This window comes from Lonchura striata, chromosome 1 (genome assembly GCF_046129695.1).
Source record: "Lonchura striata isolate bLonStr1 chromosome 1, bLonStr1.mat, whole genome shotgun sequence".
Taxonomy (NCBI): Eukaryota; Metazoa; Chordata; class Aves; order Passeriformes; family Estrildidae; genus Lonchura; species Lonchura striata.
Window position 1 is genome coordinate 1,072,559 of NC_134603.1, and position 26,857 is coordinate 1,099,415.

The window sequence follows — 26,857 nt, forward strand, 5'->3', positions numbered from 1 at the left end:
ATGGAGGGGCCGGGCGCGGCGGCGGCGGCGGCGGCGGCGGGCCCCGGGCCCAGCAACGTGCCCGCGTTCCTGAGCAAGCTGTGGACGCTGGTGGAGGACCCCGAGACGGACGCGCTGATCTGCTGGAGCCCGGTGAGAGCCCGCGGCCGCCCGGGGCCGCTCCCGGGGAGCGCCGCCCGCCGAGGCCCGGCCCGGGCCCGCGGGCCGCTCGGCCGCTTCCCGCGGGAAAACCGCCCCTTCCCGCCAAAAACTCCCGCTTTTCCCGCGGAATGGGCCCATCTTCCCGCGAAACATCCCGTTGTTCCCGGGAAAATCCCACTTGTCCCACGAAAAATCCCACTTTTCCTGGGAAAAAGGCCCTTATTCCCGCGAAAAATTCCGTTATTCCTGGGAAAATCCCACTTGTCCCACGAAAAATCCCACTTTTCCTGGGAAAAAGGCCCTTATTCCCGCGAAAAATTCCGTTATTCCCGGGAAAAGCCCCTTATTCCCGCAAAAAATCACGTAATTCCCACAAAAAATCCTCCTATCCCCTGGAAAAATGCCGTTATTCCCGCGAACATTCCAATTTTTCCCATAAATCTCCAGCTTTTCCCACATAAAATCCCACTTTCCCCAGGGAAAATCCAGTTATTCCTGGGAAAATCCCGTTATTCCCACGAAAAATCCAATTTTTCCCATAAAATTCCAGCTTTTCCCACATAAAATGCCACTTTCCCCAGGGAAAATCCCATTATTCCTGGGAAAATCCCGTTATTCCTGCGAAAAATCCAGTTTTTCCTTGAAAAACTCCAGCTTTACCAGAGTAAAATCCCTCTTTCCCCAGGGAAAATCCCACTTTCCCATTTTTTCCGGGAAAAATCCCATTATTTCCTGGAAAATCCCACTTTTCCCACAAAAAATTCCATTTTTCTTGAAGAAAATCCCACTTTTCCCCGGGAAAATCCCATTATTCTTGGGAAGATCCTGTTATTCCTGCAAAAAATCCAATTTTTCCCATAAAATTTCAGCTTTACCAACAAAAAATCCCATTTCCCCATGGAAAATCCCATTATTCCTGGGGAAAATCCTGTTATTCTAGGAAAATCCCCTTATTCCTGGAAAAATTCTACTTTTCCTGGGAAAAAAATCCATTTTTCCGACAAAAAATCCCACTTTTCCCAGGATAATCCCATTATTCCCACAGAAAATCCAGGTTTTCCCGGGAAAAATCTCATTATTCCCGCTAAAAACCCAATTTTCCTGTAAAATTCCAGCTTTTCCCAGGGAAAATCCCATTTTTCCTGCAAAAAAATTCCATTTTTCCTGCAAAAAAATCCCATTTTTCCCACAAAAAAATCCCATTTAAAAATCCAGAAAATTCCTTTAAAAATTCCTAAAAAAATCCCCCCAAATTCCCAAGAAATTCCCAAAAATTACCAAAAATCCCCCAGAAATTCCTTAAAAATATCCCAAAAGTCCCAAAAATTCCCATTTCATTCCCAATTTTCCATGTTTGACCAGGGCCGGTTCTCCCAAACATCCCCAAAATCCCCAAAAATCCCAAGAATTTCCTTAAAATTCCTCCAAAATTCCCGAAAAATGTCAAAAATATACCAAAACCCCCAAAAATTCCCAAAAAATACCTTAAAAAATCCCCCAGAAAATACGAAAAAAATGCAAAAAATCCCTTAAAACCCCTCAAAAAAGTCCCCAAAACCGCCCAAAATTGCCCCAAAATCCCCCACAATTCCCTAAAAAATCCCAACAATTCCAAGTTCCCCAGGAATTCCCGATTTTCCGTGTTTTTTTCCCAGAGCGGGAGCAGCTTCCACGTCTTTGACCAGGGCCAGTTCTCCAAGGAGGTTCTGCCCAAGTACTTCAAGCACAGCAACATGGCCAGCTTCGTCAGGCAGCTCAACATGTGTGAGTGGCAATTCCCAAAATTCCCAAATTCCCAAAAATTCCCAGAAATTCCGGAATTCTGGGCTGAAATTTGGGGCTTCTGGGGCTTTCCCAGGGCATTTTTGGGGATTTTTTTGGGATTTTTGGGGTTCCCGGAAGGATTTTGGGGCTTTGGGAATCGGCTTCGTCAGGCAGCTCAACATGTGTGAGTGAGAATTCCCAAAATTCCCAAAAATTCCCGGAAATTCAGGAATTTTGGGCTGAAATTTGGGGCTTCTGGGGCTTTTCCAGGGGATTTTTGGGGATTTTTTTGGGATTTTTGGGGTTCCTGGAAGGATTTTGGGGCTTTGGGAATCGGCTTCCCATTGTTTCCCATTATTCCTGGATTTTTTTCCCATTTTCCCCAGATTTTTCCCCCAGATTTTTCCCCCAGATTTTTCCCCATTTTTTCCCATTTTTCCATGGAAATTCCAGGATTTTTCCCATTTTTTCCTGGAATTTTCCCCTGGAAATTCTGGGATTTTTTTCCCGGTTTCCCGGGATTTTTCCCCATTTTTTTTCCCATTTTCCCCGAATTTCTCCTTTTATTTCCCATTTTCCCCTGGAAGTTCCTGGATTTCTCACCATTATTCCCAAATTTTTTCCCATTTTCTCCCCAAAATTCCCGTTTTTTCCCGTTTTTCCCATTTTTCCCCCATTTGCAGACGGATTCCGGAAGGTTCTGCACCTGGAGCAGGGCGGGCTGCTGCCACAATCCCGTTTTTACCCTTTTTATTCCCTTTTTATTCCCATTTTTCCCCGTTTTTTCCCCGTTTTTTCCCCATAATTCCCATTTATTTTCCGTTTTTCGCCCCATTTCCAGACGGATTCCGGAAGGTTCTGCACGTGGAGCAGGGCGGCTGCTGCCACAATCCCGTTTTTACCCTTTTTATTCCCATTTTTCTCCATTTTTTCCCCGTTTTTTCCCCATAATTCCCGTTTTTTCCCGTTTTTCCCATTTTTCCCGTTTTTCGCCCCATTCCAGACGGATTCCGGAAGGTTCTGCACGTGGAGCAGGGCGGGCTGCTGCCACAATCCCATTTTCCCATGGATGATCCCATTTTTCCCCGTTTTTCTCCATTTTTTCCCCGTTTTTTCCCCATAATTCCCATTTTTTCCCGTTTTTCCCATTTTTCCCGTTTTTCGCCCCATTCCAGACGGATTCCGGAAGGTTCTGCACCTGGAGCAGGGCGGGCTGCTGCCACAATCCCGTTTTTACCCTTTTTATTCCCTTTTTATTCCCATTTTTCCCCGTTTTTTCCCCGTTTTTTCCCCATAATTCCCGTTTTTTCCCATTTTTCCCATTTTTCCCGTTTTTCGCCCCATTCCAGACGGATTCCGGAAGGTTCTGCACCTGGAGCAGGGCGGGCTGCTGCCACAATCCCGTTTTTACCCTTTTTATTCCCATTTTTCCCCATTTTTTCGCCGTTTTTCCCCATTTTTTCCCCGTTTTTTCCCCATAATTCCCATTTTTCCCATTTTTCCCGTTTTTCGCCCCATTCCAGACGGATTCCGGAAGGTTCTGCACCTGGAGCAGGGCGGGCTGGTGAAGCCGGAGAAGGACGACACCGAGTTCCAGCACCCGTTCTTCCTGCGCGGCCAGGAGCGGCTCCTGGAGAACATCAAACGCAAAGTCACCAGCGTCAGTGCGCCCAAAATCCCCCAAAATCACCCCAAAAAACGCCCCAAATTGGGAAAAACGGCTCGGGGAAAATGGGCAAAAATTCCCTTAAAAAATCACCAGAATTGGGTTTGTACAAATCCTTCCAGGAGCGGCTCCTGGAGAACATCAAACGCAAAGTCACCGGCGTCAGTGCGCCCAAAATCCCCCAAAATCACCCCAAAAAATGCCCCAAATTGGGAAAAACGGTTTGGGGAAAATCAGCAAAAATTCCCTTAAAAAATCACCAGAATTGGGTTTGTACAAATCCTTCCAGGAGCGGCTCCTGGAGAACATCAAACGCAAAGTCACCGGCGTCAGTGCGCCCAAAATCCCCGGAAATAAACCCAAAAAACGCCCGAATTTGGGAAAAACGGCTCGGGGAAAATGGGCAAAACAATCCCTAAAAAATCGGGAAATTCAGCAAAAAAATCCCCGAAAAAATCTGGAAAAAATCGGAATTATTCTGTAAAAAAACCAAAAAAAAAATCCCCCAAAAATCGGAAAAAAATCAGAATTATTCTGTTAAAAAACTAAAAAAAAATCCCCCCAAAAAATTCGCAAAAAACACCCAAAAAAAATTCCCCAGAAATGGGAAAAATGGTTTGAGAAAAATCGGCAAAAAAATCCCCCCAAAAATCGGGAAAAATCGAGATTATTCTGTAAAAAAAAACCCCCAAAAAAATCCGCCCCAAAATTATAGAAAAGTATAAAAAAATCCATGAAAAAATTCCCCCAAAATATCACGAAAAATTTCTCAGGAATGGTAAAAATGGATTTGTAAAAATCACCCAAAAAAATCCCCCCAAAATTATAAAAAAGTATTTTAAAAAATCCCCAAAAATTCCCCAGAAATGGGAAAAATGGTTTGAGAAAAATTGGCAAAAAAAATCCCAGAAACGTTGATTAAAAACCAGAAAAAAAAGCAGAAAAAAATTGGAAAAAATAAAAAAAAAATTTTGGAAAAAAAATCCCCAAAATTCCCGAGTGTTTCCTAGATCTGGATTTTCTGTTTTTCCCGATTTTTCCTGTTTTTCCTGTTTTTCCCATTTTTTTCCCCGTTTTCGGTGCCGTCGCTGCGGCCGGAGGAGGCGCGGCTGCGGCAGGACAGCCCAAACCCCCCAAAAATATCCCCAAAACAATTCCAAATAAACCCCCAACAATTCTCTAAAAATCCCTAAAACACCTCAAAAAAAACCCCTGAAAACGTTTGAGAAAAATCCAAAAAATTGGGAAAAAATCCCCCAAAAAATCCCAGAAACCTTGATTAAAAAATCGGAAAAAAATAGAAAAAAAATCGGAAAAAATCGGAAAAAATCCGAAAAAAATCGGAAAAAAATCCCCAAGAATGGCGCAAAGTTGTGGCGTGTTTCGCGGGTGTGGAATTCCCGTTTTTCCCGATTTTCCCGTTTTCTTTCCCGTTTTTTTCCCGCTCCAGGTGCCGCCGCTGAGGCCGGAGGAGGCGCGGCTGCGGCAGGACAGCCCAAACCCCCCAAAAATATCCCCAAAACAATTCCAAATAAACCCCCAACAATTCTTTACAAATCCCTAAAAATCCCTAAAAATCCAAAAAAAACCCTGAAAACGTTTGAGAAAAATCCGAAAAATTGGGAAAAAATCCCCCAAAAAATCCCAAAAACCTTGATTAAAAAATCGGAAAAAAATAGGAAAAAAATCAGAAAAAATTGGAAAAAATCCGAAAAAAAATCGGAAAAAAATCCCCAAGAATGGCGCAAAGTTGTGGGGTGTTTCGCGGGTGTGGAATTCCCGATTTTCCCGTTTTTTTTCCCGTTTTTTCCCGTTGCAGGTGCCGCCGCTGCGGCCGGAGGAGGCGCGGCTGCGGCAGGACAGCGTGGCGCGGCTCCTGGCCGACATGCACGCCATGCGCGGCCGGCAGGAGAGCCTGGACTCGCGGCTGCTCACCATGAAACGGTGAGGGGAATCCGGGAATGAAATCCGGGAAAAATCCCGGAAAATCTGGGAAAAAATCCGGGAAAATCCGGGATAAAATCCGGGAAAAAATCTGGGAATAAACAGCCAGGGAATGGGGCATGGAATGGGGAAATGGCAGCACAGCCTGGACTCCCGGCTGCTCACCATGAAACGGTGAGGGGAATCCGGGAATGAAATCCGGGAAAATCCGGGATAAAATCCGGGAAAAAATCTGGGAATAAACAGCCAGGGAATGGAATGGGGAAATGGCAGCACAGCCTCGACTCCCGGCTGCTCACCATGAAACGGTGAGGGGAATCCCGGAATAAAATCCGGGAAAAATCCCGGAAAATCCGGGAAAAAATCTGGGAAAATCCAGGATAAAATCTGGGAATAAACAGCCAGGGAATGGGGAATGGAATGTGGGGATGGAATGGGGGAACGGCAGCACAGCCTGGACTCGCGGCTGCTCAACGTGAAACGGTGAGGGAAATCCGGGATAAATCCCAGAAAAATCCGGGAATTAATCCAGGAAAATCCGGGAAAAAATCTGGGAATAAACCCCCAGGGAATGGGGCATGGAATGGGGAATGGGATGTGGGAACGGCAGCACAGCCTGGACTCGCGGCTGCTCAACATGAAACGGTGAGGGGAATCTGGGAATAAAATCCGGGAAAAATCCGGGAAAATCCGGGAATTAATCCGGGAATAAACCCCCAGGGAATGGGGAATGGGATGTGGGGATGGAATGTGGGAATGGCAGCACAGCCTGGACTCCCGGCTGCTCAACATGAAACGGTGAGGGGAATCCGGGGAAAATCTGGGAAAAATCCGGGAAAAAATCCGGGAAAATCCGGGATAAAATCTGGGAAAAAATCCGGGAATAAACCCCCAGGGAATGGGGCATGGAATGTGGGGATGGGATGGGGAAATGGCAGCACAGCCTGGACTCCCGGCTGCTCAACATGAAACGGTGAGGGAAATCTGGGAATAAAATCCGGGAAAAATCCGGGAATTAATCCGGGAATCGGGGATGAAATCTGGGAAAAAATCCAGGATAAAATCTGGGAAAAAATCCGGGAATAAACCCCCAGGGAATGGGGGTGGAATGTGGGAACGGCAGCACAGCCTGGACTCGCGGCTGCTCAACGTGAAACGGTACGGAAAAATTCCGGGAATAAATCCTGGGAAAAATCCAGGAATTGGGGATAAAATCCAGGATTAAATCCGGGAATAAATCCAGGAATTGGGGATATTGATGGAATTCCTCCCCATTTTTCATGGGGTTTCTCCCTGTTTTCCCGGAATTTCTCCCCCGTTTTCCATGGAATTTCTCCCTCGTTTCTCATGGAATTCCTCCCCATTTTCCATGGAATTTCTCCCCATTTTCCAAGGAATTTCTCCCTGTTTTCCAAGGAATTTCTCCCCTGTTTTCCATAGAATTCCTCCCCCATTTCTCATGGAATTTCTCCCCTGTTTCTCATGGAATTTCTCCCCTGTTTTCCTGGAATTTCTCCCCCATTTTCCATGGAATTTCTCCCCATTTTCCATGGAATTTCCCCCCATTTATGACGGAATTTTCCCCCATTTTTCCATGGAATTTCTCCCCCGTTCCTGACGGAATTTCTCCCCATTTTTCCATGGAATTTCTCCCTGTTTTTAATGGAATTTCTCCCATTTTTCCATGGCATTTCCCCGTTCCTGACGGGATTTCTCCCCCGTTCCTGACGGAATTTTCCCCCCGTTTTCCATGGAATTTTCCCCGTTCCTGAGGGAATTTCCCCCCCGTTTTTCCATGGCATTTTCCCCCTGTTTTCCCATGGAACTTCCCCGTTCCTGACGGAATTTCTCCTGGTTTTCCCATGGCATTTTCCCCTGTTTTCCCATGGAATTTTCCCCCTGTGTTCCCATGGCATTTCCCCGTTCCTGACGGAATTTCTCCCGTTTTTCCATGGAATTTCTCCCCGTTTTCCATGGAATTTTCCCCCCGTTTCCCATGGCATTTCCCCCGTTCCTGAAGGAATTTCTCCCATTTTCCCATGGAATTTTCCCCCTGTTTCCCCATGGAATTTCCCCGTTCCTGACGGAATTTTCCCCCCGTTTCCCATGGAATTTCCCCGTTCCTGACGGAATTTCTCCCTGTTTTCCCGTGGCATTTTCCCCCCGTTTTCCCATGGAATTTCCCCCGTTCCTGATGGAATTTCTCCCTGTTTTCCCGTGGCATTTTTCCCCCGTTTCCCCATGGAATTTCCCCCGTTCCTGACGGAATTTTCCCCCCTGTTCCCATGGCATTTCCCTGTTCCTGATGGAATTTCCCCCCCGTTTTTCCATGGAATTTTCCCCCCGTTTCCCATGGAACTTCCCCGTTCCTGACGGAATTTCTCCTGGTTTTCCCATGGCATTTTCCCCTGTTTTCCATGGAATTTTCCCCCTGTGTTCCCATGGCATTTCCCCGTTCCTGACGGAATTTCTCCCTCTTTTCCCATGGAATTTTCCCCCCGTTTTCCATGGCATTTCCCCGTTCCTGACGGAATTTCTTCCTGTTTTCCCGTGGAATTTCTCCCGTTTTTCCCTGGAATTGTGTCGGCAGGGAGAACGAGGCTCTGTGGCGGGAGGTGGCCGCCCTGCGCCAGAAGCACGCGCAGCAGCAGAAGGTCGTCAACAAGGTAACGCCCCATTCCCGCAAAATTCCCACATTTCCAGCCAAATTCCCACATTTCCAGAGAAATTCCCACAATTCCAGCAAAATTCCCACATTTCCAGCGAAATTCCCACATTTCCATCCCGCGAAATTCCCACATTTCCAGCGAAATTCCCACATTTCCAGCGAAATTCCCACATTTCCAGCAAAATTCCCACATTTCTGGGGGTAATTCCCAAATTTCTGGGGGTAAATCCCAAATTTCTGGGGGTAAATCCCAAATTTTAGTGGTAATTCCCAAATTTCTGGGGATAATTCCCAATTTTCCGGGGGTAATTCCCAAATTTCCTGTGGTAATTCCCAAATTTTCAGGTGTAAGTCTCAAATTTCCGGGGGTAATTCCCAAATTTCCAGACCCCATTCCCAAATTACCAGGGGTAATTCCCAAATTTCCAGACCCCATTCCCAAATTTCTGGGGGTCATTCCCAAATTTTGGGGGTCATTCCCAAATTCCCAGGGGTTCTTCCCAAATTTCTGGCGGTAATTCCCAAATTCCCCAGCGTAATTCCCACATTTCCAGGGATAATTCCCAAATTTCCAGGCTAATTCCCAAATTTATGGGGGTAATTCCTAAAATTCTGGGGTATTTCCCAAATTTCCATGGTAATTCCCAATTTTTCCCAGTTTTTTCCCACTTTTCCCTTCCCAAATCCCTTCCCCCCCCCAAATTTTTCCCATTTTCCCCAATTTTTCCCAGTTCCCCCCCCCCAGTTTTCCAAGGATTTCCCAATTTTTCCATTTTCTCCCAATTTTTTCCCATTTTTCCCAGTTTCCCCCCCCAGTTTTTCCCAATTTTTCCCAATTTTTCCCAGTTTTTTCCCCATTTCCCCAGGTTTTTTCCCGGTTTTCCTCAGTTATTTTCCCATTTTTTCCCTGTTTTTCCCAATTTTCCTCCATTTTTCCCAGTTTTCTCCATTTTTTTCCCCGTTTTTCCCATTTTTCCCAGTTTTCCCCAGTTTTTTTCCCAATTTTCCCTTTTGTTTCCCCATTTCACCATTTTTTCATTTTTTTTCCCAGTTTTCCTAGTTTTTCCCAGTTTTTTCCCTGTTTTTCTCAATTTTAACCAGTTTTTTCCCCCCTTTTACCCCATTTTTCCCCAGGTTTTTTCCCTCGTTTTTCCAAGATTTCGCCATATTTTCCCCATTTTTCACAATTTTCCCCATTTTTCCCCGTTTCCCCAGGTTTTTTTCCCATTTTTTCCTTTTTTTTCCCCGTTTTCCCCCTTTTTACCATTTTTTCCCTGTTTTTCCCTGTTTTTCCCTGTTTTTCCCTGTTTTTCCCTGTTTTCCCCATTTTTGCCCATTTTCCCCCCCTTTTTCCCCAGTTTTTTTCCATTTTTCCTCATTTTCCCCATTTTTCCCAGGTTTTTATTCCCATTTTTCCCCATTTTCCCCATTTTTCCCCGTTCTTCCCGTTTTTTCCCGTTTTTCCTGACCCTTTCCCTGTTTTCTCTCGCAGCTGATCCAGTTCCTGATCTCCCTGGTGCAATCCAACCGGATCCTGGGCGTCAAGAGGAAAATGTGAGAGAAATCCCCAAAATTCCCAAAAAAACCCCAAAATTCCGGAGCCGGGACCCCAAAACCCCCCGGGCTGGGATTTGGGAATTTGGGATAAAGGGAATTCCTGGAATTCCTGTTTTTCCTGGGATTCTCTGGGAATTCCTTCCAGAAATCCCTTCCCAACCCCCTCCCTGCTGGGAAAAATCCTGGAAAAATCTCGGGAAAAACCCCTGGGAAAAAAATGGGAAAATTCTGGGAAAAATCCTGGAAAAAACCTGGAAAAATCTCGGGAAAAACCCCTGGGAAAAAAAAGGGAAAATTCTGGGAAAAATCCTGGAAAAAATCTGGAAAAATCCTGGAAAAATCTCGGGAAAAACCCCTGGGAAAAAAATGGGAAAATTCTGGGAAAAAAAACCAAAAAAAACAGAAAAAATCCTGGGAAAATCCCTGGAAAAATCCTAAAAAGACCCTGAAAAAACTCTGGAAAAACACTAAAAAAATCCTGGAAAAATCCTCGGAAAATTCTGGAAATCCTCTGGGAAAACCCCCCCAAAAATACCTGGAAAAATTCTGGAAAAATCCTGGAAAAACCCTGGAAAACTTCTGGAAAAACACTAAAAAAACTGGAAAAAACCCTGGAAAAAACTCTGGGAAAATCCCTGGAAAAAGCCCTGGAATTCCCAAAATTTTCCACCCAGGAAAAAACCAGGAAATATCCCAGGAAAAATTCCCAAATTTCTTGGGTAATTCCCCAATTTCCGGGATAATGCCCAAATTTCCCGGGGATAATTCCCAAATTTCCAGGGGTAATTCCCAAATTTCCAGGGGTAATTCCCAAATTTTTGGGGCAATTTCAGCCCAGGTATTCCCAGGGTTTTCTTGGGAATTTTTTGGGAATTGCAGCCCGGGTATTCCTGGGGTTTTTTTGGGAATTTCATCGTGGGTATTCCCGTTTTTTTTGGGGGGGAATTTCATCCAGGGTATTCCCGGTTTTTTGGGGAATTTTTTGGGAATTTCACCGCGGGTATTCCCGGGTTTTTTTGGGAATTTCATCATGGGTATTCCCAGGTTTTTTTGGGGAATTTTTTGGGAATTTCAGCCTGGGTATTCGCAGTTTTTTTGGGAATTTTTTGGGAATGTCACCCCGGGTATTCCTGGGTTTTTTTGGGAATTTCACCCCGGGTATTCCCGTTTTTTTTTGGGAATTTCACCGTGGGTATTCCCGGTTTTTTTTGGGAATTTCACCGTGGGTATTCCCGGTTTTTTTTGGGAATTGCAGCCCGGGTATTCCCGGTTTTTTTTTGGGAATTTCACCGTGGGTATTCCCGGTTTTTTTTTGGGAATTTCACCGTGGGTATTCCCGGTTTTTTTTGGGAATTGCAGGCCGGGTATTCCCGGTTTCTTTGGGAATTTTTTGGGAATTTCACCGTGGGTATTCCCGGTTTTTTTGGGAATTTCACCGTGGGTATTCCCGGGTTTTTTGGGAATTTCACCCCGGGTATTCCCGGGTTTTTTGGGGAATTTCACGTGGGTATTCCCGTTTTTTTTGGGAATTGCAGCCCGCTGCTGCTGAACGACGCCGGCTCCGCTCATTCCGGGCCCAAGTTCGGCCGCGCCTTCCCCCTGGAGCACCGCGGGAATTCCCCCTACGGAGTGAGCGGCATTCCCGGAAAACCGGATTGTCCCGGAAAATAACGGGATTGATCCCGGAAAAGAACCGGATTGATCCCGGAAAAGAACCGGATTGATCCCGGAAAATAACGGGATTGATCAGGGAAAATAACGGGATTGATCGGGGAAAATAACGGGATTGATCGGGGAAAATAATGGGATTGATTGGGAAAATAACGGGATTGATCGGGGAGAATAATGGGATTGATCAGGGAAAATAACGGGATTGATCGGGGAAAATAATGGGATTGATTGGGAAAATAATGGGATTGATCGGGGAAAATAACGGGATTGATCGGGGAAAATAATGGGATTGATTGGGAAAATAACGGGATTGATCGGGGAGAATAATGGGATTGATTGGGAAAATAACGGGATTGATCGGGGAGAATAATGGGATTGATCGGGGAAAATAATGGGATTGATCGGGGAAAATAATGGGATTGATCCTGGAAAATAATGGGATTGATTGGGAAAATAACAGGATTGATCGGGGAGAATAATGGGATTGATTGGGAAAATAACGGGATTGATCGGGGAGAATAATGGGATTGATTGGGAAAATAATGGGATTGATCCTGGAAAATAATGGGATTGATTGGGAAAATAACGGGATTGATCGGGGAGAATAATGGGATTGATTGGGGAAAATAATGGGATTGATCGGGAAAATAACGGGATTGATTGGGAAAATAACCGGATTGATCGGGGAGAATAATGGGATTGATCGGGAAAATAATGGGATTGATTGGGGAAAATAATGGGATTGATTGGGGAAAATAATGGGATTGATTGGGAAAATAATGGGATTGATTGGGAAAATAATGGGATTGATCAGGGAGAATAATGGGATTGATTGGGGAGAATAATGGGATTGATTGGGAAAATAATGGGATTGATCGGGGAAAATAACGGGATTGATCGGGGAGAATAATGGGATTGATCGGGGAAAATAATGGGATTGATCGGGGAAAATAATGGGATTGATTGGGAAAATAATGGGATTGATTGGGAAAATAACGGGATTGATCAGGGAGAATAACGGGATTGATCGGGAAAAATAATGGGATTGATTGGGAAAATAATGGGATTGATCAGGGAGAATAACGGGATTGATCGGGAAAAATAATGGGATTGATTGGGAAAATAACGGGATTGATCGGGAAAATAATGGGATTGATTGGGAAAATAATGGGATTGATTGGGATTTTTTTGGGATTTATTGGGATTTTTTGGGATTTATTTATAAAAAATGGGATTTATTGGGATTTATTTCTACAAATTGGTTTTATTGGGATTTATCGGGATTTATTTATAAAAATGGGATTTATTGGGATTTATTTATCAAAAATGGGATGTATTGGGATTTATTGGGAATGGGATGGGTAGGAATGGGATTTATTGGGATTTATTTATAAAAACGGGATTTATTGGGATTTATTAAGGAAAATAATGGGATTTTATGGGAATGGGATTTATTTGGAATGGGATTTTTTGGGAATGGGATCGGGGTGAGATTTATGGAAATGGGATTCATTGGGAATGGGATTTATTGGGAAGGGGTTCAGGGATTTATTTGGATTAATTGAGATTGGGATTCATTGGGAATGGGATTTATGGGAATGGGATTTATGGGAATGGGATTTATTGGGAATGGGATTTATGGGAATGGGATTTATTGGGAATGGGATTTATGGGAATGGGATTTATTGGGAATGGGATTTATGGGAATGGGATTTATGGGAATGGGATTTATGGGAATGGGATTTATGGGAATGGGATTTATGGGAATTGGATTTATGGGAATGGGATTTATGGAAATGGGATTTATGGGAATGGGATTTATGGGAATTGGATTTATTGGGAATGGGATTTAGGGGAATGGGATGGGAGCTCTCAGTGCCATTCCCAGAGCCATTCCCATTTTTCCGGTCCTATTCCCGTTTTTCCCGGTGTTCATTCCCGGTTTTTATTCCTGGTGTTCATTCCCGGTGTTCATTCCCATTCCTGGTGCCATTCCCGTTTTCCCGGTGTTCGTTCCCGGTGTCATTCCCAGTGTTCATTCCCGTTTTTCCCGGTGTTCATTCCCATTCCCGGTGTCATTCCCGGTGTTCATTCCCATTCCCGGTGTTCATTCCCGGTGTTCATTCCCATTCCCGGTGTTCATTCCCGTTTTATTCCCGGTGTCATTCCCGGTGTCATTCCCGGTGTTCATTCCCATTCCCGGTGTCCATTCCCGTTTTATTCCCGGTGCCATTCCCGGTGTTCATTCCCATTCCCGGTGTTCATTCCCGATGTCATTCCCGGTGTTCATTCCCGGTGTTCATTCCCGGTGTCATTCCCGGTGTCCATTCCCGTTTTTCCCGGTGTCATTCCCGGTGTTCTTTCCCATTCCCGGTGTCCATTCCCGTTTTTCCCGGTGCCATTCCCGGTGTTTTTCCGCAGGCTCCGGGCCCGGCGCTGCTCCCGGCCGATCCCGGCCCCGCCCGTCGCATCGATGACGTCACCAATGACGTCATCACCGACGTCACCGATGACGTAATCACCCATGACGTCACCACCAGTGACGTCACCAATGACGTCATCGCCGAGCTGCCCCCGGCCGGCCCCGCCCCCTCCCCCGGACACAGGTGGGACGGAATTCCCGGAAATTCCACGGGAATGGGGACGGGATTCCAGGAAATTCCACGGGAATGGGGACGGGATTCCCGGAAATTCCCTGGGAATTGGGACGGGATTCCAGGAAATTCCCTGGGATTTGGGACGGGATTCCTGGAAATTCCCCGGGAATGGGGTTGGGAGTCCCAAAAATTCCCTGGGAATTGGGACAGGATTCCAGGAAATTCCCCCAGAATGGGACAGGATTCCCAGAAATTCCCCGGGAATGGGGCAGGTGGGACGGAATTCCCGGAAATTCCCCGGGAATGGGGACGGGATTCCCGGAATTTCTCCCAGAATGGGACGGAATTCCCGGAAATTCCCTGGGAATGGGGACGGGATTCCCGGAAATTCCCCGGGAATGGGGACGGGATTCCCAGAAATTCCCTGGGAATGGGGTGGGTGAGACAGGACTCCCGAAAATTCCCTGGAAACGGGGCTGAGATTCCCAAAAATTCCCTGGGAATGGGGGCTGAGATTCCCGGAAATTCCCCAGGAACGGGGATGGGATTCCCAAAAATTCCCCGGGAATGGGAATGGGGTTCCCAGAAATTCCCTGGGATGGAATTCCAGGAAATTCCCCCAGGAATGGGGCAGGTGGGACGGGATTCCCTGGGAATGGGGCTGAGATTCCTGAAAATTCCTCGGGAATGGGACAGGATTCCCGAAAATTCCCTGGGAATGGGGATGGAAGTCCTGAAAATTCCCTGGGATTGGGACAGGATTCCCGAAAATTCCCTGGGAATGGTGCAGGTGGGATGGGATTCCCCAGGAATGGGATGGGATTCCCAAAAATTCCCTGGGATTTGGGATGGAATTCCAGGAAATTCCCTGGGAATGGGAATGGGAGTCCCAAAATTTTCTGGGAATGGGGCTGGGATTCCCCAAAATTCCCCAGGAATGGGCCTTTCCCACATTCCCATTTTCCCGCATTCCCAATTTTCCCATATTCCCGTTATTCCTGTTTATTCCCATATTCCCATTTTTCCCACATTCCCATCATTCCCATTTTCCAAAATTCCCATTTTTCCCTTTATTCCCTTTATTCCCATCATTCCCTCATTCCCGTATTCCCTTTATTCCCACATTCCCGTTTTTCCTGTCATTCCCGTTAATCCCTTTATTCCCTTTATTCCCTTTATTCCCACATTCCCGTTTTTTTCCCTTTATTCCCACATTCCCGTTTTTCCTGTCATTCCCGTTAATCCCTTTATTCCCTTTATTCCCTTTATTCCCACATTCCCGTTTTTTTCCCTTTATTCCCACATTCCCGTTTTTCCCACATTCCCGTCATTCCCGCATTCCCGTTATTCATACATTCCCTTTATTCCCGTTATTCCCGTCGTTTCCGCATTCCCGTTATTCATACATTCCCGTTATTCCCGTTTTTCCACATTCCTGTTATTCATACATTCCCGTTATTCCCATTTTCCCACATTCCCATTTATTCCCGTTTTTCCTGTCATTCCCACATTCCCGTCATTCCCACATTCCCATTTATTCCCGCATTCCCATTATTCCCACATTCCCGTCATTCCCATATTCCCGTCATTCCCACATTCCCGTCATTCCCACATTCCCACATTCCCACATTCCCGTCATTCCCACATTCCCGTCATTCCCGCATTCCCGTCATTCCCGTCATTCCCACATTCCCGTTATTCCCGTCATTCCCGTCATTCCCGTCATTCCCTTCATTCATTCCCGCATTCCCACATTCCCTTCATTCCCATCATTCCCGTTATTCCCGTCATTCCCGTCATTCCCACATTCCCTTCATTCCCATCATTCCCATCATTCCCGTCATTCCCGTCATTCCCACATTCCCGTCATTCCCACATTCCCACATTCCCGTCATTCCCTTCATTCATTCCCACATTCCCGTCATTCCCGTCATTCCCGTCATTCCCACATTCCCACATTCCCGTCATTCCCTTCATTCATTCCCACATTCCTGTCTTTCCCACATTCCCATTCATTCCCGTTATTCCCGTCATTCCCTTCATTCATTCCCACATTCCCGTTTTTCCCACATTCCCGTTTTTCCGGGCCGGAGCAGCCCGCCCGTCCGGATCAAGGAGGAGCCTCCCAGCCCCGCCCCCAGCCCGCGGGGGGAGGAGCCCCGGAACCCCGGGAATCCCGGGAATCCCGGGAATTCCGGGAATTCCGGGAATTCCGGGGGCGCCGAGACGCCGCTGTCGCCCGGCACCTTCATCGACTCCATCCTGCGGGAAAACGACTCCGGAGCCGCGCCCGGGAACGGCCCCGAAAAATTCCCGGAAAAATGCCGGAGCCTCGCCTGCCTCGACAGGTCAGCCCCTCCGGAATTCCCGGAATTCCCAACATTCCCGGCTGGGGAAAGTGGGAATGGGGATGGGAATGGGAAACTGGGAATGGGGATGGGAATCTGGGAATGGGAATGGGGCAGAATTCCTGGAATTCCTAAAATTCCTGGAATTCCCAGCTGGGGAAAGCAGGAATGGGGATGGGAATGGGAAACTGGGAATGGGAATGGGGCAGAATTCCTGGAATTCCCAGCTCGGGAAAAGCGGGAATGGGAATGGGAATGGGAATGGAAATGGGAATGGGATTGGCAATGGGAATGGGGCAGAATTCCTGGAATTTCTGGAATTCCCAGCTCGGGAAAAGCGGGAATGGCAATGGCAATGGCAATGGCAATGGCAATGGGGCAGAATTCCCGGAATTCCCGGAATTCCCAGCTCAGGAAAAGCGGGAATGGGAATGGGGATGGGAATGGCAATGGCAATGGGAATGGGGCAGAATTCCTGGAATTCCCAGCTCGGGAAAAGCGGGAATGGCAATGGCAATGGCAATGGCAATGGGGCAGAATTCCTGGAATTCCCGGAATTCCCAGCTCGGGAAAAGCGGGAATGGGAATGGCAATGGCTCAGGTCAGAGCTGGACTCGGTGGTTCCGATGTTCCCGGTGTCATTCCCAGTTTCGTTCCCGTCATTCCCGCTTTTTATTCCCGGTGTTTATTCCCGGTTTTTAGGTCGGAGCTGAGCGAGCACCTGGACTCGCTGTTCCCGGGGTTCATTCCCGTTATTCCCGGGGTTCATTCCCGTTATTCCCGGGGTTCATTCCCGGGGTTCATTCCCGTTATTCCCGGTGTTCATTCCCGTTATTCCCGGTGTTCATTCCCGTTATTCCTGGGGTTCATTCCCGTTATTCCCGGTGTTTATTCCCGCTGTTCCCGGGGTTCATTCCCGCTATTCCCGGTGTTTATTCCCGCTGTTCCCGGGGTTCATTCCCGTTATTCCCGGTGTTTATTCCCGCTGTTCCCGGGGTTCATTCCCGTTATTCCCGGGGTTCATTCCCGCTATTCCCGGTGTTTATTCCCGTTTTTCCAGGTTGGAGCTGAGCGAGCACCTGGACTCGCTGTTCCTGGTGTTCATTCCCGTTATTCCCGGTGTTCATTCCCGTTATTCCCGGGGTTCATTCCCGTTATTCCCGGGGTTCATTCCCGTTATTCCCGGTGTTTATTCCCGTTTTTCCAGGTCGGAGCTGAGCGAGCACCTGGCCTCGCTGTTCCCGGGGTTCATTCCTGGGGTTCATTCCCGCTATTCCCGGTGTTCATTCCCACTATTCCCAGGGTTCATTCCCGTTATTCCCGGGGTTCATTCCCGGTGTTTATTCCCGCTGTTCCCGGGGTTCATTCCCGCTATTCCCGGTGTTTATTCCCGTTATTCCCGGTGTTTATTCCCGTTTTTCCAGGTCGGAGCTGAGCGAGCACCTGGCCTCGCTGTTCCCGGGGTTCATTCCCGTTTTTCCCGGGGTTCATTCCTGTTATTCCCGGGGTTCATTCCCGGTGTTTATTCCCGTTTTTCCAGGTCGGAGCTGAGCGAGCACCTGGACTCGCTGTTCCCGGGGTCCATTCCCGTTATTCCCGGTGTCCATTCCTGTTTTTCCCGGGGTTCATTCCCGTTATTCCCGGGGTTCATTCCCGTTATTCCCGGTGTTCATTCCCGTTTTTCCCGGGGTTTATTCCCGTTTTTCCAGGTCGGAGCTGAGCGAGCACCTGGCCTCGCTGTTCCCGCTGCCATTCCCGGTGTTTATTCCCGTTATTCCCGTTTTTCCAGGTCGGAGCTGAGCGAGCACCTGGACTCGGTGGATTCCAGCCTGGAGAAGCTGCAGGCGCTGCTCGGCTCCCACGGCTTCAGCATGGACAGCGCCCTGCTCGACGTGAGCCCGGAATTCCCGGAATTCCCGGAATTCCCAACGTTCCCAGCCAGAATCCCCAGCGTTCCCGGAATATCCTGGCCAGAATTCCCAACGTTCCCAATGGTCCCAAAATTGACAACATTCCCACCCGGAATTCCCAACATTCCCGGCCGGAATTCCCAACATTCCCGGAATTCCCAACATTCCCGGCGTTCCTGGAATTCCCGGCCAGAATTCCCAACATTCCCGGAATTCCCAACGTTCCCAACATTCCTGCCCAGAAATCTCAAAATTCCTGGCCAGAATCCCCAACATTCCCACCCGGAATCCCCAAAATTCCCAACATTCCCAGCCAGAATTCCCAACATTCCCGGAATTCCTGGAATTCTCAACATTCCCACCCGGAATCCCCAAAATTCCCAACATTCCCAGCCAGAATTCCCAACATTCCCACCCCAAATTCCCAACATTCCCGGAATTCCTGGAATTCTCAACATTCCCACCTGGAATCCCCAAAATTCCCAACATTCCCGGCCAGAATTTCCAATGTTCCCGGAATTCCCAAAGTTCCCAACATTCCCGGCCAGAATTCCCAACATTCCCACCCCAAATTCCCAACATTCCCAGAATTCCTGGAATTCTCAACATTCCCACCTGGAATCCCCAACATTCCCAACATTCCCGGCCAGAATTCCCAACGTTCCCGGAATTCCCAAAGTTCCCAACATTCCCGGCCAGAATTCCCAACATTCCCACCCCAAATTCCCAACATTCCTGGAATTCCCAACATTCCCACCCAGAATTCCCAACATTCCCAGCCAAAATCCCCAACATTCCCACCCAGAATTCCCAACATTCCCAGAATTCCCACCCAGAATCCCCAGAATTCCCACCCAGGATTCCCAGCATTCCCAACATTCCCGCTTTTTCCCCAGCTGGGAATTTTGGGAATTCCATTCATTTCTCCCCATTCCCATTCCCACTTTTCCTGAGCCGGGAATTTTGGGAATTCCCTGGTTTGGGACAGATTTTCCTGGGAATTCCTGGCTTGGGACACATTTTTCCCAGGAATTCCCGTGTTTGGAGTTTTTTCCAGGAATTCCCCAGTTTGGGACAGATTTTTCCCGGGAATTGCCACATTTGGGTCGGATTTTCCCAGGAATTCCCTTGCTCAGGATGGGTTTTTTCTGGGAATTCCCACGTTGGGAATTTTTCCCAGGAACTCCCTGACTCAGATCAGATTTTCCCCGGGAATTCCCATGTTTGGATCAGGTTTTTCCCAGGAATTCCCGGTCTCAAGGCAGATTTTCCCTGGGAATTCCCACGTTTGGGTGGATTTTTCCCGGGAATTCCCGTGTTTGGGTTGGGTTTTTCCCAGGAATTCCCAAACTGGGGCTGGGTTTTTCCTGGGAATTTCAGCATTCCCAGACTCGGGGCAGGTTTTCCCGGGAATTCCCGGTTGGGGCGGGGTTTTCCCGGGAATTCCCTGGTTTGGGGTGGATTTTTCCCAGGAATTCCCCAGTTGGGGTGGATTTTTCCCGGGAATTCCCTGGTTTGGGGTGGATTTTTCCCAGGAATTCCCCAGTTGGGGTGGATTTTTCCCGGGAATTCCCTGGTTTGGGGCGGGGTTTTCCCGGGAATTCCCGGTTGGGTTGGGTTTTTCCCGGGAATTCCCGGTTGGGATGGATTTTTCCCGGGAATTCCCGGTTGGGGCGGGGTTTTTCCCGGGAATTCCCGTATTTGGGGTGGATTTTTCCCAGGAATTCCCGGTTGGGTTGGGTTTTTCCCGGGAATTCCCGTGTTTGGGTTGGGTTTTTCCCAGGAATTCCCGTGTTTGGGTTGGGTTTTTCCCGGGAATTCCCGGTTGGGTTGGGTTTTTCCCAGGAATTCCCGGTTGGGTTGGGTTTTTCCCGGGAATTCCCGGTTGGGGCGGGGTTTTCCCAGGAATTCCCGGTTGGGGCGGGGTTTTCCCAGGAATTCCCGGTTGGGGCGGGGTTTTTCCCGGGAATTCCGGGTTGGGGCGGGGTTTTTCCCGGGAATTCCCGGTTGGGTTGGGTTTTTCCCAGGAATTCCCGGTTGGGGCGGGGTTTTCCCGGGAATTCCCGGTTGGGGTGGATTTTTCCCGGGAATTCCCCGGTTGGGGTGGATTTTTCCCGGGAATTCCCTGGTTTGGGGTCGATTTTTCCCAGGAATTCCCGGTTGGGGCGGGGTTTTCCCGGGAATTCCCGGTTGGGTTGGGTTTTTCCCAGGAATTCCCGGTTGGGTTGGGTTTTCCCGGGAATTCCCGGGATTCCGACGCCGTTCCCGCTCTCCGCAGCTCTTCAGCCCGGCCGTGGCCGTGCCGGAGGTGGCGCTGCCGGACCTGGACAGCGGCCTGGCCAGCGTGAGCCCCATTCCCAAAAATCCCCGAATTCCCCCCCCTGCAATTCCCAAAAATCCCCGGATTCCCGGAATTCCCCCCCCTGCAATTCCCAAAAATCCCAGAATCCCCGGAATCCCCCCCTGCAATTCCCAAAAATCCCCGCATTCCCGGAATTCCTGCCCTGCAATTCCCAAAAATCCCCGGATTCCCGGAATTCCCCCCCCTGCAATTCCCAAAAATCCCCGGATTCCCGGAATTCCCCCCCCTGCAATTCCCAAAAATCCCGGATTCCCAGTCCCTGCAATTCCCAAAAATCCCGGAATCCCCGGAATCCCCCCCTGCAATTCCCAAAAATCCCGGAATTCCCGGAATTCCCGGCCCCTGCAATTCCCAAAAATCCCCATTTCCCAGTCCCTGGAATTCCCAAAAATCCTGGAATTCCCGGAATTCCTGGCCCCTGCAATTCCCAAATCCCAGATTTACAGTCCCTGCAATTCCCAAATCCCTGAATTCCCGGAATTCATGGCCCCTGCAATTCCCAAAAATCCGGGATTTCCCAGCCCCTGGAAATCCCAAATCCCAGTTTTTGAGCCCCTGGAATTCCCAAATCCCAAAATTCCAACTCCCAATCCCCAAATCCCAATTTCTCAGCCCATGGAATTCCCAAATCCCAATTTCCCCAAATCCTGGATTTTCCAGACCCTGAATTCCCATTCCCAAATCCCGGAATTCTCGGCCCCTGAAATTCCCAAATCCCAATTTTCCCGAATCCCGATTTCCCAGCCCCTGGAATTCCCTTTCCCAGATTCCAGAATTCCCTGGGGAAATCCTGGGATTTGGGGCCCAAATTTCCACGGAAAAGCCAAAAAGGGATTTTTTGGGATATTCCTGGGATTTGGGATTTTTGAGATTTTCCTGGGCTGGGATTTGGGATTTGGGATTTTTGGGATATTCCATGGAGTGGAATTTGGGATTTGGGATTTTTGGGATATTCTGGGCTGGGATTTGGGATTTTTGGGATTTGGGATTTTTGGGATATTCCATGGAGTGGAATTTGGGATTTGGGATTTTTGGGATATTCCTGGGGTGGGATTTGGGATTTTTGGGATTTGGGGTTTTTGGGATATTCCTGGGGTGGGATTTGGGATTTGGGATTTTTGGGATATTCCATGGAGTGGAATTTGGGATTTGGGATTTTTGGGATATTCCTGGGCTGGGATTTGGGATTTTTGGGATTTGGGATTTTTGAGATATTCCTGGGATGGGATTTGGGATTTTTGGGATATTCCATGGAGTGGAATTTGGGATTTGGGATTTTTGGGATATTCTGGGCTGGGATTTGGGATTTTTGGGATTTGGGATTTTTGGGATATTCCTGGGCTGGGATTTGGGATTTTTGGGATTTGGGATGGGGGTGGATCCCTCGTCCCGGAGCCGTTTGGGAATTCCCGATCCCGCGGGATCAGCACCGGGGGGGGGATTGGGGCCGGGAGGAGCCGGAGCCCAGAGGGGAAATCTGGGATTGGGATTGGGATTTGGGATTGGGAACTGGGATTGGGATTGGGATCGGGATTGGGATTTGGGATTGGGATTGGGATTTGGGATTGGGAACTGGGATTGGGATTGGGATCGGGATTTGGGATTGGGATTGGGGATCGGGATTGGGATTGGGATTGGGATTGGGATTGGGATCGGGATTGGGATCGGGATTGGGATTTGGGATCAGGATTGGGATTTGGGATCGGGATCGGGATCGGGATCGGGATTGGGATTTGGGATTGGGATTTGGATTGGGATTGGGATCGGGATGGGATTGGGATTGGGATTTGGGATCGGGATCGGGATTTGGGATTGGGATTGGGATTGGGATTGGGATCGGGATCGGGATTGGGATCGGGATTGGGATTGGGATTGGGATTGGGATTGGGATTGGGATTGGGATCGGGATTGGGATTGGGATCGGGATTGGGATTGGGATCGGGATCGGGATCGGGATCAAAGCTGGGATTGGGGTCAGGGCTGGGATTGGGACTGGAGTTGGAATGAGGATCGGGACTGGGACTGGGATCGGGATCAGGGCTGGAATCAGGACCGGGATCAGGATTGGGATCAGGGTTGGGAATGGGATTTGGGATTAGGATCGGGGCTGGAATCGGGATCGGGTCTGGGATTGGGACCAGCATCAGGATTGGGAATGGGATTGGGGTCAGGACTGGGATCGGGATTGGGAATGGGATTGGGATGGGGGTCAGGGTTCGGATTGGGATCAGGGTTGGGATCGGGATTGGGGCTGGAATCGGGACCAGGATCAGGATTGGGAATGGGATTGGGATCGGGAATGGGATCAGGGTCGGGATTGGGAATGGGATTTGGGATTGGGGCTGGAATCGGGACCAGGACCAGGATCAGGGTCGGGATCACGGTTGGGATCGGGATCGGGATCGGGATCTGCTCCGGGACCGCTCCCATCTGTCCCGACTCCGCCCCATTCCCGGGATTTTCCCCCCCGGGATCATTTTTTGGGAACGCTTGGGACCCCCCGGAAAGCCCCAAAAGTTCGGGATGGGCGGAAATGATTCCCGGAATTCCGGCAGATCCAGGATCTCCTCTCCAACCAGGAGCAGCAGAAACCCGCCGAGGCCGAGCCCGGCGCCGGCGACTCCGGTACTCCCGCGGGAATTCTGGGAATTCGGGAATTTTGGGATACTTGGGAATGGGGGACTCCGGTACTCCCGCGGGAATTCTGGGAATTTGGGAATTTTGGGGTACTTGGGAATGGGCGACTCCGGTATTCCCGCGGGAATTCTGGGAATTTGGGAATTTTGGGATACTTGGGAATGGGGGACTCCGGTACCAGAATGGGAATTTTGGGATTTTTTTGTTTTTGTTTTTGGGAATGGGGGACTCTGCTATCCCAATGGGAATTTGGGATTTGGGATTTTTGGGAATGGGGGACTCCAGTACTCCAATGGGAATTTGGGGGTTTTTGGGATATTTGGGAATGGGAGACTTCGGTATTCCCACAGAAATTTAGGGAATTTGTGGGTTTTTGGGATATTTGGGAATGGGGGACTCCAGTATTCCAATGGGAATTTTGGGAATGGGGGACTCTGGTATTCCAATGGTAATTTGGGATTGTTGGGAATGGGGGACTCGGGTATCTCAACAGGAATTTTGGGATTTTTGGGAATGGGGGACTCCGGTATTTGTGTGGGATTGGGGTTGGGATTGGGATCAGGACTGGGATTGGGATTTGGGTTGGGATTGGGATGGGATTGGATTGGGATGGGATTGGATTGGGATGGGATTGGGTTTTGGGATTGGGATTGGGATTGGGATTGGATTGGGATGGGATTGGGTTTTGGGATTGGGATTGGGATGCGATGGGATTGGGATTGGGATGGGATTGGATTGGGATTGGGATTGGGAATGGGATTGGGAATGGGATTGGGATTGGGATGGGATTAGGATTGGATTGGGATTGGGATTGGGAATGGGATTGGGATTGGGATTGGATTAGGATTGGATTGGGATTGGGATGGGATTGGGTTTTGGGATTGGGATGGGATTGGGATTGGGATTGGATTAGGATTGGATTGGGATTGGGTTTTGGGATTGGGATTGGGATTGGGATTGGGATTGGGAATGGATTAGGATTGGATTGGGATTGGGATTGGGTTTTGGGATCGGGATTGGGATCATGGCATGGGAGCCTCTTCCCACCCAAACTCTCCTGGAATTCCAGCCTGGAGCTGGGATCATCCCAAACATTCCCGTCTGTCCATCCCAACATTCCCGGATTTGTTCCTGGTGCATTATCCCCGTCCCACGTTCCCAATCCCAAATTCCCGAATTCCCGATTTTCCAGGGAATCAGCTGGTGCCCTGCTCAGTGCATTTTCCCAATCCCATTTTTCCCACTCCCATTCCTGAATTCCCATTTTTCCAGGGAAGCAGCTGGTGCCCTGCACGGTGCATTATCCCAATCCAAATTCCCAATCCCAAATTCCTGAATTCCCGTTTTTCCAGGGAAGCAGCTGGTGCCCTGCACGGTGCATTATCCCAATCCCACATTCCCGAATTCCCGATTTTCCAGGGAAGCAGCTGGTGCCCTGCTCAGTGCATTATCCCAATCCCATTTTTCCCAATCCCATTCCCGAATTCCCGATTTTCCAGGGAAGCAGCTGGTGCCCTGCACGCTGCAGCCGCTGTTCCCGGTGGATTATCCCAATCCCACATTCCCACATTCCCGATTTTCCAGGGAAGCAGCTGGTGCCCTGCACGGTGCATTATCCCAATCCCACATTCCCACATTCCCGATTTTCCAGGGAAGCAGCTGGTGCCCTGCACGGTGCATTATCCCAATCCCACATTCCCACATTCCCGAATTCCCGTTTTTCCAGGGAAGCAGCTGGTGCCCTGCACGCTGCAGCCGCTGTTCCTGGTGGATTCCAGCGCCGTGGACGTCGGATCCGGGGATCTTCCCATCTTTTTCGAGCTGGGCGAGGGGCCCTGCTTCCCGGACGGGGACGACTATCCCGAGGAGTATCCCGAGGAATATTCCCGGGAATATCCCGAGGAGTATTCCCAGGAGTATCCCGAGGAGTATCCCGAGGACGCCGCGCCCCGGGACCCGGCCGCGTCCTAAATCCGGGATCGGGACGGGGACAGATCCCAAAAAGGATCCCAAAAATCCCAAAAAGGATCCCAGAAATCCCAAAAGGATCCCAAAAATCCCAAAAGGATCCCAGAAATCCCAAAAGGATCCCAGAAATCCCAAAAGGATCCCGGAGAGGGACGGGAGCCCCCCGTGACTCGTCCTGCTTGGCGCTGAGCCCGGAGCCGCCGCCCTCGGAGCATCCCGGGGAATCCCGGGAAATCCCGGAGGATCCCAAATCCCGGGGAATCCCGGGGGGTCCTGGAACATCCCGGACGATCCCAAATCCCGGGGAATTCCGGGAAATCCTGGAGGATCCCAAATCCCGGGGAATCCCGGGGGGTCCTGGAACATCCCGGAGGATCCCGAATCGTCCTGGAGAATTCCAGGAAATCCTAGAGGATCCCGGAACATCCTGGAGGATCCCAAATCCCGGAGGATCCTGGAACGTCCTGGAGGATCCCAAATAATCCCGGGGAATTCCGGGAAATCCCGGAGGATCCTGGAACATCCTGGAGGATCCCAAATAATCCCGGGGTATCCCAGGAAATCCTGGAGGATCCCAAATCCTGGAAAATCCCAGGGGGTCCTGGAACATCCTGAGGAATTCCGGGAAATCCCGGAGGATCCTGGAACATTCTGGAGCATCCTGGAGGATCCCAAACAATCCCGGGGAATTCCGGGAAATCCCGGAGGATCCCGGGGAACCTTGGACCATCCTGGACCATCGCAGGGAATCCTGGAGAATCTCGGATCATCCCGGGAAATCGCAGGAGATCCCGGAAATCCCGGAGCATCCCGGAGAACCGCAAGGATCCCAGAAATCCCAGAGCTTCCCAAAGAATCCCTGGGAATTCCGGAACATTCCAGGAATTCCTGGAGGATCCCAGAGGATCCCAGGGAATTCTGGAACATTCCAGGAGGTCCCGGAGGATCCCGGAGGATCCCAGGGAATTCCGGAACATTCCAGGAGGTCCCGGAGGATCCCTCGGTTTTTGTTCTCCCGAGGCGTTTCCCAAATCCCAAGGCCGAAATCCAGGGATCCCCAAAATCCCGGCGAAACCTGGAACGCCCAGGATCCCCAAATCCAGCAGATCCCAAAATCCCAGGGAAACCTGGAACGCCCAGGATCCCCAAATCCAGCAGATCCCAAAATCCCAGGGAAACCTGGAATGCCCCAGAACCCCAAAATCCACGGAATCCCGAAATTCCTGAAATCCCACCTGACCCCAAGGCCAGGAAGTGCCTGAACCCCACGGGATCCCAAAATCCAACGGGATCCCAAAATCCAACGGGATCCCAAAATCCAGTGAGATCCCAAAATCCCGTGGGATCCCAAAATCCAATAGGATCCCAAAATCCAACGAGATCCCAAAATCCAGTGAGATCCCAAAATCCAACAGGATCCCAAAATCCAATGGGATCCCAAAATCCAGACAGGATCCCAAAATCCAATGGGATCCCAAAATCCAACGGGATCCCAAAATCCAATGGGATCCCAAAATCCAACAGGATCCCAAAATCCAACAGGATCCCAAAATCCAACAGGATCCCAAAATCCAATGGGATCCCAAAATCCAACGGGACCCCAAAATCCAACGGGATCCCAAAA

General features: G+C 49.2%; 1 protein-coding gene across 1 annotated transcript; it reads left to right on the forward strand.

Moving 5' to 3' along the window:
• Positions 1-26,735, forward strand: HSF1 (heat shock transcription factor 1). Its single transcript, XM_077781505.1, has 13 exons — positions 1-132; positions 1,797-1,905; positions 3,429-3,565; positions 5,391-5,515; positions 8,106-8,181; positions 9,676-9,737; positions 11,276-11,369; positions 13,833-14,017; positions 16,105-16,356; positions 18,146-18,248; positions 20,545-20,610; positions 23,184-23,253; positions 24,992-26,735. Exons 1-13 carry the CDS (start codon positions 1-3, stop codon positions 25,234-25,236), a joined length of 1,656 nt encoding a protein of 551 aa, XP_077637631.1. The 3' UTR covers positions 25,237-26,735.
• Positions 26,736-26,857: the final 122 nt, after the last annotated feature.